Source organism: Molossus molossus, unplaced genomic scaffold (assembly GCF_014108415.1).
Source record: "Molossus molossus isolate mMolMol1 unplaced genomic scaffold, mMolMol1.p scaffold_m16_p_1, whole genome shotgun sequence".
Taxonomy (NCBI): Eukaryota; Metazoa; Chordata; class Mammalia; order Chiroptera; family Molossidae; genus Molossus; species Molossus molossus.
In genome coordinates this window covers 107,966,691-107,987,370 of record NW_023425344.1, presented here as the reverse complement: position 1 = coordinate 107,987,370, position 20,680 = coordinate 107,966,691, and the positions used below count along the sequence as shown (strand labels likewise).

The 20,680-nt window shown below is 38.6% G+C and overlaps 1 protein-coding gene across 1 annotated transcript in view; it reads right to left on the bottom strand.

Moving 5' to 3' along the window:
* Positions 1 to 1,402: 1,402 nt before the first annotated feature.
* NEBL (nebulette) overlaps positions 1,403 to 20,680 on the bottom strand; it is a 113,813-nt gene continuing 94,535 nt past the window's right edge. The window contains 2 exon segments of the mRNA XM_036277383.1: positions 1,403 to 5,029; positions 7,558 to 7,664. Of these exon segments, the coding sequence (XP_036133276.1) occupies positions 4,853 to 5,029; positions 7,558 to 7,664 (284 nt within the window). The 3' untranslated portion in view covers positions 1,403 to 4,852.

Here is a 20,680-nt window from a genome sequence, read left to right as displayed (position 1 = left end):
AGCGATTTGCTTTCAAACGAATAATACTAATGATTATGGTAGCCTGGAAGTGTTTGTGAGTGACTGCACTATACATATGTGATGGCTCAATGTGTTATTTCAGGGCCGCTGTACATTACGCAGGGGGAGTAATGCCTCATCACACAGTTACTGTGACTTCCACTGAAATGTGAACTAGTTTGCATAGGTTAGTCCTTTGGGCAGCATGATGTTGCTCTAGTCCACCAAGGCTTCAAGATTCACAGTGTAGAGGAAGAAAACATGAATTAAAGCATTTCTACTAAAATAGATTTTAATAGCTGGTGTTGACAATTTGCATAACAAAAGCCAAATTATATTAATAACATTGTGTTGCTCCTTCGTTGTAAAAACATTGTTTCCTTCAAAACTGTAAGTTCTCAAAGGTAGTAAAATCTTGCCAATTAATCTTCAATCACAATTCTACATATTTTTGAAGCAAATAGAAGCCAAACTGCACAATGATTCCATTTTGCCCTTTTTTCGCAGGTCAACGACCAAACAGTTCCACACCATGCCTGTAGCACACTGGTTGCTGCTTCTAAATGCTCAGCCATTCATTGCGTGGACACTGAAGGATGGAGCAGATTTCTCTTTTCCTTTAAGTAAATCACTCTTAATAGCAAATGGATTGCCAAGAAGTATATACTATGCAAACTGAATACCATATATCAAACACATAAAGCATATGAAATTCCCAGGAATACACTAAAGTAACATAGACAGTTGGGGAGGAAATTTGCCCTGGGGGTCCTTCCAGGCTTGTGGATTCCAGGAGTCTACGCATCATGGGATGATGACCACAGAAGAAGTATCATACAATGTTGTGATTTTTTGGATCATCAATAGTTGACAGCTGCCTGGAAAGGACTCTGATGGGCATGGAAAACTTAAGAAGGAGACTTTCATTTCAGCATTTGTTTACATAGCTTCTTACTTAACTAAAGCTTTCTCATCACCACATCACGTTACCCAAAGCAAGCCCACTCTAGCCACTTTCGGATTATCCGAAGCAAATAGCTAAGGTATAATGAATTGGTGAAGTGAATTCCATCTCGTGTAATGAATTCAGCCTCATAAAATAAGTCTTCTATCTTACAATAGGTATTTTAAATCTCACACCTAAAATTAATGTTTATACATCTCGACTACATATAAATCTACAAAGAACCTTTCAAAAACTGATGGAAGGTGTCAGTATTTCCTAACGTTCTAAACCTTTAGAAGTAAAATATAATCAGCTATCACTCTTCGCATCTGCCAGGAGCATCTCACTTTGCCACCACAAAAAATACCAATCATGTGTAATAAAATATTACTATAGAACAGGCAGAAGCTTGCCTGCCTGGTTTTCTCTCCCGGACCATAGTGGATAAACAAGGGCAATGAAAAAGGCACCTATTTTTGTATACATCTATATCATCATTTTGGTATAAACTATATCTACTCTAAATAGAGATGTGTCATTAAAGGATCACACACACGTTTTCTTTATCTTTTCATTAAAAACATTCCACTGGAGATGGACAGACCTAAAAAAGACATAAACCTCTTCAACTTCCGCTGTTCTAGAAGTCGGCTCCCCAACGCCCACGGTGCTGCTGAGCTCAACAGAGAGAGCACGAGGAAAGACAGACTGTGGCCAAACTGGCAGAACTGTGTCTTCACCTTCAAGCAATGGACCGAGTGGCGAGAGGGGCTGGTCTGGCCTGGTCCGTTTCACACAGGGTGCCCTTGGAAACTGTGCTTGCAAACCCTTGTGTGCTGTCTGGAGGTGGGGGAGGCCTGAGAAGATGCAGGGACATCTGACAACCAGGTAAATAGTTCAAATCGGGCTACACTGCTAATGTGCAAATGATCACAAGAAGACACAAATAAGTCATTTTGCCACAGGTGAGAGAGTTAGAAAGCTTCCCTAGAGACCAAGACTTTGTAAAAACCTTAACTACAAAAACGTACTGCTTTTCTCCAGAGAGATATGATCCACATTCAGTTTTGTTTTCGAAACCTGGAAAAGCATATCCAACGGCTCCTTGTGCTTTTATCATGCTGGAGAACATCAGGTGTAGAAAAGCAGGGCATGCTGTCTGTGCTTGGGCCCTTAAAGCCTCTGAAACCTGATTTTTAAAGACTTGTTTCTTAGACCCTTGCCTGGCTGTCAGCGTCATGTAGGAGGCACCTCTTGCCAATCGGAAGGGGCAGGGGGCGTGTCGTAAGGGCAAAAGCTGTTCAAGAATGTCGTTTTGAAACTGATGCTGTGAAATAGCACTTTGGTATTCTACACATATTTCCTATATTTCTGCTGAGATGCCTGGTATCCGGATAAGCTTTAGTAACAATGACAACACTATCAAGTTAGTGTTAGGAGCATGTGACATCTTGTTCTCTCTCAGTCTTTATTGTCAAACCACCACTCTCATGTTCACTTCTGATCAGATCTTAATTCCTACAGGCTGGAAATAGAAACATCTTGCTATGCAAACATTACGTAAAGCTTACAATTTTAGGAGAATTATTCCCCAAGTAAGTATTGACTTTTACATTCAATGAACCTGATTTTGAAATCAGTGGATGAGAAACACAATGAAACATCAAGCTGCTACTTTATGGTAACTTCCCCCATTATAATCATCATTTTAAGTCACTTTCCTTTGAGTTTCCTATAAATGTGCTATCTATCAAAAATTGTACCTGTCCTACATTTAGTCTGCAAATTTAATCAACAACTACTCCTTTTTTATAATCATGGAAAGAAGTCTGGGTGGAATATAAATATTTACTTCACGATATAATAAAATTGAACAAGCTTATTTTCCTCACTTTTAATGCACAGGAATTTTTGCAAGAATATTGCAAGTTTGTTTGTGTTTGTAGGTTTGTGTACAGGGCATCAAAACTGGTATGGGATTTAATTCATTTAATCATGACTAGTTATTTCAATGACAGAATATCAGTCAAGCTGGGTATTGCATAAAGCTCACTCAAAGAAATCTCCAGTTTTTTGCTTGAAATTTTCTCTCTTCAATTTTATGTCGGTGTCATGTAGATAAAGTTTGTATGTAATACATTTTATTTCATTTACTCTTTTAGCTAGACAAAATGAAACTACATATTTTCAAAAGTATTTACTAACCTTTCAAAGGCATTAATTAATTGACATTTGCCTTTGGATGATAAACATTTCAACAAAAGATATTTTGTTAATTTCTTTGATTATATCATATAAAGAGATAGCCCCAAGACCCATACATTTTATTACATTGTTACAACTTTGTTTTTTCAGTTTCATCTCAACTATAGAGTCAGATCCTACATGAATGCTACCCTGTTGCAGGTCCCAATAAATGGCACAATCAGAAAAACACAGTTGCTGATGGATGTTACTCTCAGGTAAGCTTGACGGGGGACTCAGGCGAAAGTCATGACCCGCCAGCAAGGGCTGCAGCCACGGCCATGAATTCAGCGACAAACTGCAAGGTCACTCATTTGGAAATCAAAATCTAATACCAATTTCATTTTTGGTGAACAACCTGTGGGGCCTGTGCCTAAAATTTCTGATGACCTTCCTATCTCACCCCCTGAATGTGCTTTAAAAAATAAAAAGCAGAGAGTGAAAAGGAAGTTTTTTCATCTACCTGTTTCAATGGCTAGATTTCCATTCCAGGATCTGAATACCATTTCCAAAACAAGAAACCAGATTCTCTCTCTCTGTGGAGTCCGTCGGTAACTTTCCTTGGCTGGTTTTCTCCAGCACATTTCATATCCCACTTTGTCACTGGCTCCTGTTCAGTTTTCTTAACTTTGAAATAAACAGCGGCATTAAGTTACTGAAAGCTGTTCAATAAACACCTAAATCACTTATTTACTAGAGTATACATCTATTTCCTAAAGCATACATCCTTCGAAACTAGAGCGCAATGCAGCAGGAGAATCTCAAGCAACTTTTCGAACTATGTTTTTCTGACGAGTGGTGGCTAGAAAGAGACTTTTCCCGTCAGCCACACTCTTGCGCTAGGAGAGTGATGGCCAGTGCAGCCGCCTATGTTACAGAAGCTTGGACCTACATGGCATGCAACAGGGGAGAGCCTATTAGGGAAATAATATAGATGATCTTAAATTTGCCCTTTGCAGAGTAGCTGTGAAGGTATTTGGTCCTGACATTCTGTGGAGCCAAGCATATCTGGGGGTCCATAGAATGTAAGTGCAGAGTAGGATATGCCTTGGTACAAATAAGAAAGAAGCAGACCTAAGCTGGCCAAGGAAACGGAAACATTTCTTTGTTCAGTAGACGTTTCTAGGTCCCTAAGGCCATCAGTCAAAATAATTGTAACCAAACTGTCATTCGGCCATTGCTTACATTAGGCAATTTTCACAGGAAATTTTCATTGGAAATTGCCTAATGACTCCAAAGCTGCACAGTTTTTAAATTATTGGCTGTGTTACTGAATTAAGAGAATTGGCTTCTGGTGATTCCCAAGTGACAGCTAAGAAGTTTCATATACTTGTTACATTTACGGGACAATCAACATCTCTATCAAAGTCTACAAAAATACATTTCCCAGAAGGGTTCAGTAGCCAATCAAAAGAAACCAAGAGCACAATTAGCAGACCAGGTCTCCAGACATTATTCCACTTATAGGAATTACTGAAAATGCTGCTGTTTTCAGCCCAGAAATCATTCCTCCTTTCTGGTACCTGTGTGTCTAATTGTCAAAGGAAGGATAGATTATTATTGTAAAAGAACTGCCAAGTTGTCTTAAAAGTATCCTCTATCTTTTAAAAAGATTAGATTTAGTATACATTAGAATAAAGCTCACAGGGCAAGGAGAAATAATTAATTAACAAACTCGATGTAATTTGCGGGGAGCATCCCGGTCTTCCCAGTTCTCTGCACCGTGCCGTACATCCAGCCGTCATCGATGGGCTGCACGTTGACAATGTAGTCACCGTCCCTGAAGGAGACTTCATCTTCATCCTGGGCGCTGTAATCGTACATGGCTCGGTAGGTCCTCTGACAAAGGAAAGACAGGGTTGCACAATGAATACCAAAATAGTCATGGCCAAAAATGCCAATCATAACAAACCAACCCACTCATAAAGTAACTATTAGGAATGTTTCCAAGTACATTTATTTCTGGAGATGTACACTCCAGAGCTTAGTGTCCTAACCACGCTCATCTGTCAGTTCAATAGGCTAGCAAAAAGATAACATTTGGGGGCCAGAATGGGGGTAGAGCAAGCCACTAAATACAATTGCTAGCCCATCAAAAAGACAGATTGGAAGCAGGAAAGCCAACTCCCCCCAGCTGCGGCTATCCTCAGAGACAGTAGGTTACACAGATCTTCCCCGAGTCCACAGTCTTCGGAGAACAAAACCTGCCAGACAGACCCAAGTCATTGCAACTGGCCCTGGCAGAGGCAAAACACTTTCTTTCCTTTTTTTTAAAATTTTTTTTCTTTATTTATTTTAGAGAGCAAGGAAGGGAGAAGGAGAGAGAGACAGAAACATGGATGAGAAAGAACATCGACTGGCCACCTCCTGCATGCCCCGCACTGGGGATTGGTTCCACAACCTGGGCATGTGCCCTGCCCAGGAATCGAACCGGCGACCTCTTGGTGCCTGGGTCGATGCTCAACCACTGAGCCACACTGGCCAGGCAATAAACTTTTCTTAAGCAGTCACCAAAAATTTTTGTTTCCTCTTGAAAATATGTAAAACAAAGAAAAAAAAAACAATAATATATTCATCTTGGGCTGCTTTTGCATCATAGTGATAGAAATTTAGCATATACACATTCTAAATATTAAGGTACATATAACTAAATCTTTGTTATAATGAGGAAAATATTTGCTTCCTCACTTCAAACTGTTACAAAACTATGTCATTAAAACAGTACAGTATTGGCATAAATCAATGGGGCAGAAGAGAAAGCCCAGAAATAAACTTATGCATATACAGTCAATAAATTTATGACAAAGGACCCACAAATATACAATGGGGAAAGGACAATATCTTCAATAAAAGGAATTGGGAACCTTGGACAGCCACATGTAAAACAATAAAACTGGACCACCATTGTATACAATACACACAAAAATTAACTCACAATGGAAGAGATTTGAATGTAAGAACTGAAACCATAAAATTCCTAGAAAAAAACATTGGCCTTGGCAATGATTTTTTTTTTATTTGACACCAAAAGCTAAGGCAACAGAAGCAAAAATAAACAAGTGGGACTATATCAAACTAAAAAGCTTCTAGACAGCAAAGGAAACCACCAACAAAATGAAAAGACAACCTACTGAATGGGAGAAAATATTTACAAACCGTATATCTGGTAAGAGGTTAACATTCAAAATATAAATTGAGTTTTATTATACTTGTGTTCATTTAAAGACAAGAGTTTAGCTAATATTAACATCAGACAATCTCAAAATCAAATGAATTCATAAACTGAGGAAACTGTCTGAGACACAAAGAATTTTAGAGCAACTAAAGATGACATTCGAACTGCTGGGCTGGGAGGGGGGCACCTTTTTCTAAGTTCTCAAGCAAAAGGTCAGGAGCTTGGAGAAGCAATTCCAGTATGAGATGTCACATTTGACTAAATGACCTTGAACGCCTCTTCCAAACTTCACAATTAGTGAATGAATGAATTAATGCTTCAAGATTTCTAATGGGAGGATTCAAAGACACGTTGGCTCTGTCATTTAGGTTTTAGTGTCCATTCTGATCAACATCCAGATTATTAATATGACCAAATAGACGTGCTTTACAGACCTGAATGAAGATCACAAGTGGCTAACACCAATCACAAAGTAACAATTAGGATATCATACTAGTAGATTCTTTGTGTTTCATTGTTTACATGTTTTCATATCACACCTCCCCTTCCCGATGGTTTTTCTCTGTAAGTCTTTTGCTTCCTTCAAAAGGATTGTACAAATGACAGCACATCATTTCTCTTCCATGAGAAAATGGACATGCCCATCGACAGATGAACGGATAAAGAAGTGGTGCATATACACAGTGAAATATGACTCAGCCATAAAAAAGAATGAGATCTTGCCATTTGCAACAGATGGACTTAGCGGGTATTATGGTAAGTAGAATCAGTCAGAGACAAAGGCAAATACTATATAATTTTGCTTATATGTGCCAGAGGAAAAGAAGGGTTGGGGGGTGAATAGGGGAAAGAGGCACAAGATTCCAGTTATAAAATAAATAAGGGGGATGTAAGGTACAGCACAGGGAACACAGTCAGTACCACCACAGTAACTTTGTATGGTGACAGATGGTTACTAGGCTTACTGTGGTGATCACAATGTAAGGTAAGTAAATGTCAAATCACTATGTTGTACACCTGAAACTGATATAATAGTGTATATCAACTAGATGCTAATAAATAATGAATTTTAAAATAAAATAATTTGGGCATTTAAACATGTACGATATTCAACTCTAGTCCATACGTATTTATATTTGGGAGATGAAATGGTAAAACCAGGGAAAGAGGCGCACTCCACACCCACACTTACTAGATTTGGTGAGTGCTGCATCGACCTCATGGATGACAGGCTCGTCTGGTGCATGTACCCATAGCCTTGGGAATGGCTTTGCTGGTAGGCTCCAGGAAGAACAGGTGCTGCGCACGAAACACACATAGACCCCTTAGAGCAAGTCTTAAAATCCCCCTCCCAGCCCCTCAAGTGACTCCACGCTCAGCTAGAATCTTCTGAAACAAAATGCCATTTCTCAAGTGTCGTGAAATTCGGGTAATGATGTTACAAACAATCTCTAGATTAGTATAAATACCAGTAATAAGGACATAAATAGGGAATCAGTTTAACATGCAGTTAAAATACATTAGAAATACCTGTGTTTCTCTAGTGCAGCGGCTATATTCATATAACGCAAACACAGAAGGTAAGTTTTCCATAACCCCTGAACAATATCATGCGTTCACTTGGCCATGTGATCCTCTTAGGCGTTTCCAAAAAAATAAAAAGATACTTAAAGAAATGTAATTGAATTGTCAAACCAATGACAGAGTATCAATGTTTTCACCAGATACTTCACATATGCTCTGCATGTTTCAAGATGTACAGCTTTACAAAGATGGTAAGTAGAGCACACGTGTAGCCACATGTTTGTTAAGCAGTTAATAAGTCTACATCATTGAAATAAACCTTTTCTTAGAATATATGAATTTTCTATTTTATTTGGCTGTAAGTCCAAGACTAAATCAGTCAGCTAAATATATTACAAGAGCCGGAGAAACCAAACCACTTAAAGAATAACATAAACATTGTCCCTCTATATTAAAAAGAATACTCTCAAAAGAGTATTCACTTAGTTTGTGCTGTTTTCACCACTAATTATGACATTCAAAAGCTATAGTTCCAGCTTTAAAGAACCCTGAATTCTAGAGAAATCCATACTGAAGCTAGAGAAAACCCCACAAAACCAGTAGACAAATGCTTGTGTGTTTCTCTGTAAGGAGGTATCAGTACTGATAAGCAGAAATATGGGCTTGAAATGAGGGACTTTTAGTAGCATGTCCTTCTTTACATTTTGAATTAATTAAATGGTACATTAGTAAAATTTGTAGAATACAGGTGCTGGAAAAATCCTAACAGGTTGCCATTTTTGTTCAATCAGACTGAGTATATAAAGTAATTATTATAGGTTGATTTATTCAGGACAGTTTTTATAATAAAAGAATAAAGCAGATGCAATCCTTGGATGTTAGGAATAATTAATGTTTTATAAGTGGCATGTTCATTCTAATGATATATGAGAATATCAAACTTAACAGAAGCTTAATCATAAAAAAATAACAAAACATTAATGTGTTCTGATGATAATGACATTAGGTTGAATGAGGATTTTTAAAAATAGTTCTTGAATTAATTCATATTACGGTGTTGTTACAAATCGTCGTGATTTAGTGCCTAGATGAGGCATCAAAGAGAACTTGCCAAGATCTTTACTTGGATTTGTAGTATATTATAACGTTCTTGAAATATTAAACATCAAACACTTCAGAAAATAGCACTTTTTAATAATATCAACTCAATTTAAATATTTAAGATCAAGAGATGTCAAAGTATCAAATACACTCACGAAGAGAAATAATGAAATCTTCATAGATAGGTGGGCCCACTTGATTAGCTGAGTAACAGAGCCTCTTCTATGTGCTGGGAACTGGAAGCATTGACCATTTATTCAGACTCTCAGCAAACATTTATTAAGTTCATGTGTGCGCAGGGCTCACTACATTGCCTGTTACATAGTAAACCTCCATAAATGTTAACAATTATCGCTGTGCACTCTGCTCAAGGCATGGCCGGCAGACACAATTGCCCTCCTAGAGCAGCGATGGCCCTGGACGTCTGCCCTTTGCCCAGTTAAAGAAATGACTCTGGATACTTAGGGCATTCAAATATATTACTCAGCAATTTCAACTGTATATTCTGATGTCTGAAATTTTGTTGCCTACAGTCTCTTCTAGGATTTTTATGGATTCATGAGTCACATTTAAGTCTTTTATCCATTTTGAGTTTATTCTCGTGTAGGGTGTAAGTTGATGGTCTAGTTTCATTTTTCTGCAAGTAGCTGTCCAATTTTCCCAGCACCATTCATTAAAGAGGCTGTCCTTACTCCACTGTATGCTCTTGCCACCTTTGTCAAATATTTATTGAGCATATTGCCTTGGGTCCATTTCCGGGTTCTGGGTTCTGTTCCACTGGTCTATATGCCTGTTCTTGTGCCAGTACCAGGCTGTTTTGATTACAGTGGCTTTGTAGTATAACCTGAAACCTGGTACAACTGTATATTCTGGATTGACACTCCTAAAGAATTTTTACCTATTATCCAAGTCATTTCATTCATTATTATTTTAATATATTTATAAATACTAAGTTTAAATAAATAACCCTATAAACATACTTAAAATAAAAATTAAACTTTTAATCTTTTGTTAACACTATTTAACTATGACCTTTAAATTCTGATGTACAGAGTTAAGCACAACCATCTTAAAATACTTTGGGGGGTAAAAAACTAACAGGAAAGGAAAATAATTTAAAAAAAAAAAACTCATTAAACATACTACTGTATCTCAGATGCTGTGATATGTTTATGCTCACAGTTTGTACCTAATCCCAGTTTAGTGCCCATCAGTACTAACAATTCAACAATGTTGTTTAATACTGTTCTCCAATTTTGTCTTTAAAAAATCAAGTATCTTTGGGCCTATTCCATTGCTCAAGTTTGACCTTCAAAGGGAACCTGTAGTTATTGTGCAATACAGCAGGAAATGAGGGTAACTAATGTATTTATCCTAAATATGAGTGGGTTTGAGAGAGCAGGAGAGAAAGTGTAGAATGAGAAATCTTGGAGTAAATATAATCTATCTAGTCCTTATGGTTTCTCTTTATGTTTTCGTGATTATTTCCAGTTCCCTCTCTGGCTGCATTATTTAGTGCAAGTTCCTCTGGAGTTGCCAAACCTTGTCATCTACCTTCTACTGGCACAGTGCGAGAGTTTTTAGGAAGCTCCTATTAGGGTATGAAAAACATAATTGAGAGCCCAGGGAAATCAACTCCCTAAAAGCAAATGCCAATTTAACAAGAGGCACACAGTAGAGGGGGATGAATGGTCACAGAAAGAAATCTGACTTGGGGTGGAGAATGCACAGTACAATATACCGATGATGTGTTATGGAACTGCACACTTGAAACCTATATAACTTTACTAACCACTGTCACCCCAATAAATGCAAATATTAAAAAATAAGAGTCACAGACATTGCTTTTGTATTGTTTTGTTACACAAATGTTTTTTTTTTTCTAAAACGGATAAAATAAAGCAATGGAAATTGGAAGCAATGGTTTTGAAAATCGGGTTTATTTGGTTAAAAGATAGTCCATGTGAGTTGGAGATTTCTTCCATGAAAATAAAAAATTCAAAAGGTTGTGCAAAAGCAGATGTTAGGCTCACTTTACAACAAGCAAGGACAACAGCTCACGTAAAAGAAAAGCACAGTGCCCCCTTTATCACCCCGTGGTCTGGTCCCACAAGCATCAGTACAGGTGGATGATGATAAAGACACGATCATCTTGCAACCCAAGAGTTTTGAGTTTGAGGGGGTTTTATTTCAATAACATAAAAGTCACAACACAATAGCTTTCATTATCCTAAGGCAACATGAAAAACAGATGTGTGACTCAACTTTCATTTCGAATTGGTGAGATTTACTGACCAGAGACGGGGAAGCTGACCAAGCTCCAAGGATGCAGGGTTGATTTGGAGTGTCCTCTCGTACTTGTAAAACCAAACTACAACATCCACTGCACAATAAACCTCTTCCACAGTCAGCCAAGGCTGCTATTTTCCCCTTAATGTTTAGTCTTATGATGGGAAATAAAACAAAGATAAAGAAGTAAATAGACATGGAAGATCATAAAACAAGGTGAAAACAGAGGAAGAACATTTTTAGGAGCTTTCACAAATATGAAAATGAAAAAAAGGAGAAAATACATGCAAATACACAAAGATTAGGGTAAATGAATCCCCTCCTCCCAAAAATGTACCTACAATGAAAGGAGAAAGGATCCAAAAAGAAACCCACTTTGGGGGCTGTGCCCAGAGCAGGTGAAAGAAGAGAAGGTATTATTATGTAAGTCTCTTTGGTGTGTAAGGGTCTTTTATGTCGTCTTTTAGTTATCAGAACTGCCCTTTCGGATAGGTACATTCCCACGTTACAGAATCAAGTACAGCAGCGGACAGATTAGGCAGGAGGGCAGCAGAACCACTACTCCTGCACAGTGACACCACAACAAAGGTCCCCAGCCATTCAGGACGAGGTCCCCAGCCATTCAGGACGAGGTGGAGGTTTTGAACACTGCACCATGACTATAGGGTAACTGCAGGTGGCCAAACTCCAAATGCAAAAAAATAAAAATAGTTCTGTAGTGATGTCTTGGCCTGCTGGGCTGCTATAACAAGATGACACAGACTGGGTGGCTTAACCAATAAACATTTCTGTCTCACAGTTGTAGACTGGGAAGTCCAGGATTGAGGTGTCCTGGTTCAAATCTCAGTGCCCTATGTGGCAGAAGGGGACAAGGGAGCTCTCTGGAGTCTCTTTTCTGAGGACACTAAATCCTATTCACGAGGGCTCCACCCTGAGGATCTAATCACCCCCCAAATGCCCCATCACCTACTATCACAGTGGGAATTAGCTTTCAACCCCGTGAATTTGGGTGGGGAAAGGGCGCAGGGGTGGACACAAGCATTCAGTCTATAGTAACGACTCACTAGATACATAACACAAACAGAGGAAAGCATCTGGGAGGTTTGCTCATAGGCTTACTTCTTGAAAAATCCACAATCAAGAGAAAATCACCAGACTTTTCCAATAAAGAATATAGGATGCAATAAAATTGCTATCAATATTTCACTACAGTTTTAATATTTGACTACAGTTTTATCGGCTAATGCATGTCAAAGAAAAAGCTGGGGTTTTTTTGGTTTTGTTTTTGATTTTTAGAACAAAGAATTTCTATTTAGATTATTACGGGGGAATTGCTAAAGTGGAAGAAAACAAATATAAAAGAGAAAGTATACAGATGCAGCTAGTTTTGAACAAAATATTAAATAATGATGTAGGTCCTAACTGGATCCCATCTAGGCCACGAGCAAGGTGGCTGAGTCATCGGAAATAAGCCCCACGCTGTGGACCTTTCTGCATGTGCCGGGCAGAGAACCCACGTCCTCGCAGCATCCGATTTTCTCCACAATCCGCAGGCAGGTGCTACATCTACAACACTGAGGCTTAATCCAGCAGCAAAGTGCTATTTTTCAGTCTAAGAGAATTCCTAGCAGTATAAAAATTCTTTCCCCTTCCCTGAAGAAAACAGAAACAAGCCAGATTGCCTGTGGGTTTGAAACTGTTGGTTTTTAATGATAAGATAAATAGATGGCTGCCTAAGAAACAGGCTTGCTACTTAACATAAAAAGGGGGTGATCTACAACTGAGTTAGAACCGACAAGTTTTAAAGTCATGCATAATCACCCTTGTGATACAAAATATGCGCTCCAATGTTGGAAATCATATGTAAAAAGAAGCATTCATCACTATTTCATATGTTTAGTTTTGAGCTCCAGGCGCGGCTATGAACTGTGGAAGGAAAGAGGCAGAGGAGGGTCAGTTTCTTGCAGTGGTTTCCACCCTGGCTGCATATTAAATCCACCGGGGATCTTTTAAAACCATGTTATGTCCAGATCCCCCAGACCAATCAAACCAGAATTTCTGGGGTGGGAATGGGGGTACTGGACATTAGTGTTTTACTTTTTAAATCTTCCAAGTGATTTAAATGATCAGCCATGGTGATAAACTGCTGAGCTACCTTCCTTCTCCCCCACCTGCCACAAATTTCGGGGCACATGTTACCCTATTTATGCTATTCCCAAATTCCTTCTCTTTCCCTGAAACAGGACTGCATGTTTGTATCGTCCCCCCACTGCAATTCACATGCTGGAAACTAACACTCAGTGTAAGGTGTTTGGAGGTGGGGCCTCAGGGAGGTGAGTGGGGCATGAGGGTGGAGCCCTCATGAATGAGCTTAGCGCCCTTCTGAGAACAGGTAGCCATGGGAGGACACATGGAGAAGACAGTAGTCAGTCACCTGGAAAAGAGGCCTCACCAGACTCCACCGTGCTGAGACCCCAATCTCGGACTTCCAGCCTCCAGGACTGCAAGGAGTGGATTTCTGTTGTTTCTAAACCATGCGGTCTGTGGTTCTCTGCTGGAGCAGCTGGGAAAGGCTAACACACGCTCTGCCCCGTGACTGGCTTTTAGTATCTGTGGAGGCAAGTCCAGGACTCAAGAAGCACCCGGGAATTGTGAGAAGATATCCGAGCCAACAGGAAGCTTGCTGGAGAACAATTTGGAGGCGAATATGGAACAGTCCTGGTGGGCAAACACCACGAGGCATACCATGGGCAAGCTAATGGAAGCCAACCCCACTCCCTGGGGGCTGACCAGAACCTGGTCAGCATCTGCAGGGAAAGGAGACTGAAGCCAAAAAGTTCAAAACGTCTCTCCCGAGCCAATACTGTGTTCCCAACCATTTCCTCCTTCCGGATTCCCCAAGTGCCTTTGTTTTAATTTTCTAGTCTTAGATAAGTTCTATTACTATAAAGTATGGCAAACTTCTTGCGAGCAAATGTAGTACCCATGAAAATACGTAAACGCCTAGGTACGTGCCCCTGTGAGACTTAACGGAGGAAAGACGAAACACAGAGTCTGCTTCCCAGGGAATACAAGATATGACACTGGAAAACTCAGATCGTGGAAATGGCATGCTCACAGCTAGGGGACCGGCCAGTGTCCCAGGACTGTCCCGGCCTCAGCACTCACAGTTCTGCTTACCGGGAACTCCTTTACTCTCGGGCACATTGGGACAGTCAGTCTCCCTACACGCAACGTGCCGGGCCCTGTGCTGAGCATGTCGCATGTACAAACCAGTGTAACTGTCCCCACTGTAGAGGTGATAAACCCCCAGGTTACAAATAGGGACTGTTACTTAGCGAGATTCAGTAACTTCATCAAAAAAAAAAAACAAAAATAAAAACAGAGCTAGATAGGAGCCAGGATTTAGGTGTCAAAAATCTGACTGCCAAACGCAGTCTCTTGACTAGAGCACACCAAAGTGATCACGGAAGTGGCGACAAGAGAGCATGCGATTCATCTCCAAAATAACCCTGTGAGACTCAGCAACGCGGAAGAGCATGTGGCCTGGATGTGAAGCTGGGGGAGTTGGCAGCGGCCGTGCATTCCTGCTGGTGGCACAGCTGAGCGGAGGCCAAGGCCACGCAAGGGCAGTGTGAAGGCGGGGAGATGTGCACCCCGGCTGGTTATGCCCACAGAGGTGACTCTGGTTGTCACTGGCATTTTTATGTGTCAACCCCATAAGAAGATTATGTCTGTGTGGCTGGTGAGGTGTGCAGACCATCTCTGGAAGAAATTACAGGGAGAAGAATTCACTCACTTTTGGAAAAGCAAGCCCAAATCACAGAAAGTAGAATCATTTCTGAACCATGGCTTTTCGATTTAAGTATCATTTTAGCATCTGATAAGTCTCTGATGGGTGTGTTAAATCTTTGTTCCTTCTTCCCATTGCCAATGCTGTCCTATTTTATCCAGAGCAGTTGTCATTCAGTCACCTTCTCCTGCATGAATAATTTCAAGTCTGTGCTCAAATCAGATCTCCTAATATGACTTCAACCACTTTCTCAGCGAGCAACAAAGACCCGCATGACGACGCCTCCTAACAATGTTCAAAATCCTTCTGTAGAACACAGCTGACGACGTTACTCCCCCAAGTCAGCATCGGAATAGTGACGCGCTCTTTTCCCACAGACATGCTAAGAATTTAGTTAAAAATACAATTAAATCCAAGAGATCATTTAACCATTTTCTCCCCTAAACTCAAGCAGTCACGTTTATAATGCTGCTTTAATCAAATATAAGTGGAATATTTAAAGATTTCAAATTACCTGTAAATTGCAAAAGAAAACATACAGATTACGTACTCTTTAGAAGTACACATACATATAGACTACTTTTGACCATGCATTTATATATTTGTTTAGTTGTCTCGAGAACTTCTAAAATTCTGTTTGGGGATTCTAGAGTTCCTAATGATTGAAAAAACACAAAATTAGTTATATTTTAAATTATTGTCCACCAAAGCAGTAGTTCTGATGTCAAAGCTAACTGGTTTGTGGATGTTCTGTGACAGAACAAAGCTAAGACATATAATTTGAATAGAACTAGAGGTTTAAGAATATCTGTTATTTTATCTCAGAATAATCTAGCCAATTTACACCTAAATTTAGATCTGAATTTCAACTTGCACATTTTTTTCTCCAATTTGTTTCTAATTTTTAGCTACTTAAGCCAGGATAAACTCCCCAACCTGCAACTATAAACCAAACCACAAATATAAGCAGGATTCTCACTAAAGCAAAGAGAAATCATTTCTGCCCCAAATTATAGAGTCTTTAATAATATTCTCATGGCACAAAATCCATAAGGTATAGGTATATATCTGTGTCTACACACATACACACACACACACACACACACACACACACACACACACGCTATCCTCCAAAACAAAAAAGAAAATAAAGGAATGTACAGTATGGATACACATGTAGTTTCCTGACAAGAACTACACAGTTGGGGCCAATTCTTTGAGAAGATGAGAGCAATAAAGAACTCAAGGACAGTAGGTAGACAGGAAGACTGTTTCCATTTAGATCAACTATATCGCCAAGTCTAGATTTTTGGACACAAATTATGCCATGACTAAAAAGTCAGCTCAAAGAAAATCCCAATTTTCCTTGTTGACTAAATCTGCAAATACTGTGTAAAGCAATATACAGGAAGATTCTTCTTTCGAGTACAATGAAAGAAATGCTCATAATGCCATAGCAGAGGGTATCCTGTAAATACTTATTGAATAAATAAATATATATATATATAATATATTTTTAAAGACTTAAAACTGGACTATGCATTTTTTTCTTATGCTAATCAATTCAACTTTGTGGCAATATCATCAATCCACAAGGAGTTCCCAAATACAGTTTCACGTTAGACACCCTTAGGGGCAAGCCACATAAACACAGCATATAGACATAGCTCAGTATTGATTACACTTCTGAGTGAGCTTTGTTTTTCAACCAATAGACATATATGAAACTGACTCAATGCGTCCCTGACATGACCTGGAGATAGAGAAATGTAGGGCAATGAATGTGAAGAACCATCGGGTCTCGTAGAGCCCAAGCTCCAAGTCCAAGGTAAGTGGCTAAAGAGTCACAGTTAGGCAGAGGTAGGGAGGTGAGCAACGGGTCACTGTGATCAAAGGCACTCGATTACAAGGACATCTAGACAGGATGTAGGTAAGGTCCTAGGTCTTGAGAGACAGACTTGTAAACAACAACTTCAATACACACGGGTCAGGAATGAGGTGAAAAAGATCAAGAGCCATAAAGAATGTGTGAAAGGCATGGCCTGGGCAGATCAGCAACACTTTCAAGGGAAGACTGGGCAATAAGGAGCAGGGAATCTGGCCACAAGAGAAGCAATGTGACAAGCCTGGGCCACGGGAGATAATGAACAAACAAAATGCAGAAACTCAATATGTCAGCCAGCAGTACCCGTTCATGGAAATTTTAAGTAGTTTCTGTAAAGTCAGGATCCAATCCCCATGACTTACTAGCCTAGGGCTTGGGGCAGAAGGATGCGGGGTGCCTGGATGAAACAGGAAGGTGGGGGAGAGTGGGGACATCCATGTCTGCAGAAAATAGTGTTATGACTTGACTGTTTTGTTTATAAGGCAAATACATAAATATGCATGTGTGCTCAGTCTATCATTCAACTTGGACATCAATTTCGATCCATAAAAAATGAAAAACTACTATTTCCAATTTCACTGTGAATGTTCACCAGTATGAAAAACAAGAACACGTCTTCCCTCCTTTACAGGTAAGCCACTTCACAATTTACAAAGCTCTTCCAAGGTGTTCTCACTTGGTGCATATGCTACAGTCACATTTATATTTCTCCTGATGATCAAACCTCCCCTTTTCCCAGTCAGCTCAGCTGCACAGGAAATATACTTTTAATGTTTTATTGTTTGCTACTTTAAGTGTCAGATGTTTCTCCTTCTTACACATATGGAATCTTTGATTTAATTTTTGCAAATCAATGAAAGACACATGTGCATCTTGGAACAGATGCTATTCATTAGTATTTAATCCTTTCCCCAACCTCACACTCAGAAAAGGAAACTTACCACGTTTCTTTCATTCCGAGTCTATTGATACGAGGACCATGAGTTCCTCTACGTGCTTCAAATTCGATCAGAATCCTAAACCTTTTTCTTGGGGGAGCAAAAGAACTAACTAAAATTTGTAACAATTTCCTAAAATTGTACAATGTGTGCTTATTTTTCGGCTAGATGGCAAAATATAATCATGTAATATTCTACTAATTGGATTTACATTATAAAAGAATCATTAATTTTCCTATAGATTAGTTTCATCACATAGATTTAGTGTTTAATCATCAATTCTATTCCTACACTTAAATGTAGACACTGAAACATTACTTTTTTGACACTCACAACCTTCTCAAATTCAGATCAGAAATATTACTCAAATAGTGGGGAAATAACCCATCTGAGATTTTACTGTTGAATACATTTTCTACTCAGAAGTCAGGCTAGGAAGGAGTTGGATTTGGGGGGGAGTGGGAAACTGAGGGGGTGTCCATTAGTAATCACAAAACTGAAGTAGTGGCTAAACTAGAAACACTGGCAAGTTTATTTTAAATGAAGACCAGGAAATCAAACTGAGGAGTGTATTTTCTGGAATGTTGTTCTGGTTATCTAATTTTAAAACTATGCTCATGATTGAAAACCAGTAACACTAAACTTGGGCAGAATGCCATCGATAAATCACAAAACATAAATCCTCAATGGTAAACGAGAATCGACAGAAAAACATACCGAGAATACTGAGCAGGGATTGCAACTTTATGGATTCTATTCACAGTATTAAAAGAGATTTTGAAACACCGCTGGTTGAATACACATCCCTTTCAAAATATATGAATAGTTTATTATTGTGTCCTCCTTTAATATTTCTGTTCTCAACTTAATGGCAAATTTAACTTTTAATGACAGCTATTGTTCTTAGGAACTCAAGGCATATCCTAGTGGTCTTTGTTGAGTCTGGGAAAGTGATGATTTTTTCTTGCATTTTGCTTCCTTTTATTTACCATTTACTCACTGAGCCCTCTGGGTCCTGGACTAGGTACTGGAAGCTACAGGACACATTCATTCTGTCTCTACAGAGGTCGCAATCTAACAATACACTGAAATAGAAGTCATAAAAGGTATGAATTCATAATTATGATGTACATTTCTACTTTATTGAGCCCCTACTGAGAACAGATGGCATAATTAAAATACACAAAACACTAAGATGAGAAGTATTTATATGAAAACAGAAGTGTTAATATAGGAATGATTTACTGATTTCTCGGTATGAGAGGTCATTAGTGGACTCAGACTTTGTAATAAACATAGATTATAGTAAACCCTCATTTTGTGGACCTTGATTTAACGGACTTCAGATTTAACAGAAAAATTTTCAGTCTGTATGTCATATGTGAAAATAACACCCTGTTAATTTTAAAATGCTTTTAACCAAGATTTGCTTATAATTAAATCAACTGGTTATTTTTTTGTTACTAATTTACTGTTTTTTAAAAAAAATTTTAGCAAATAGGCCATATGTTGGGAAAAAAAAAAAACTGTAGTAATTCTGACATACATAAATATTACATATCTACAACTATAGTCTACATATTTAAATCTAAGAGTCACCACTCATAAACAATGTTTGGGGAATGGTTAGCATGTGATCACACCACATTGCATGCAATAACTGGTTTTGTTGTCACATGGTGTGACTTTCTGCAGCAGTTGTGACGTGTGCCCCGATGTTCCCATATGGCCCAGCCCTGTACGTTTTACTTGAGGTGACTGGTGAATGCCCACATTTATTAGACCTATTAAGTATAAATTTAAAATTACTCTAATACACATAGAAAACTTCTGTGAAATTAAACTGTTCATACATATTTCATTTCAATTACACAAATGTGTATACGTAAGTAAAAAAAGGTAAACCAAGTAATTTGTCAATTTGGAAAATCTACTTTAGTATATAAAGGACTTTAGCTTTAATGGACATCCCTTTGCCCAAATTAGTTTGTTACATTGAGGTTTTACTGTACAATGTTACATTCTGGTGACACATATTATATTACTGTTTTTTAAGAAATTATAGTAAGAATTACTATTGCACTGTAACTCCCAAGTCAAATTAGTTTTAAGTAGACATTTATAAAGATTAATGCCAAGTTTTAGTGATTTAATACATATAGCAAAACTGTTTATATTTCAGATCAAATTTAATTTGAATATGTTTATATAGTCAACAGTGATTATTGAGTATCTACTGTAAGACAGGTACTATTTATTGCAGGTGTTAGTTAGAGAATAGAAAATAAAAGTAGGCAGAAAGATTCAGTTCCAATACAGTTTATATTCTGGTGTAGACACAAACACTGCACAAATAAACTACTTAACACATAATAAAATATCAGGCAGTAAAAAGAGTTATGAATCTATACCTAGAAATAGGGTTGCTGAGTCATATTGCAATTCTATTTTTAATTTTTTGGGGGACCTTCCACAGTTTCCCATAGTTGTCACACCATTCGACATCCCCACCAACAGTTTGAAGGGTTCAAATTTCTCCACATCCTCACTAACACTTGTCTATTTTGTTTGGTTGGTTTTTTGATAACAGCCATCCCAACAGATGTTAGGTGATATCTCATTGTGGTTTTGATCTCCATTTCCCTGATATCAAGGAGATATCTGTGGCCTCTTGTTTATTGGGGCACTACTCACAACAGCCAAGAATAAAGACAACCCAAATGACCACCGAAAGATGAATGGGCAAAGAAAATACGGCATATACATACAATGGGATATTATGCAG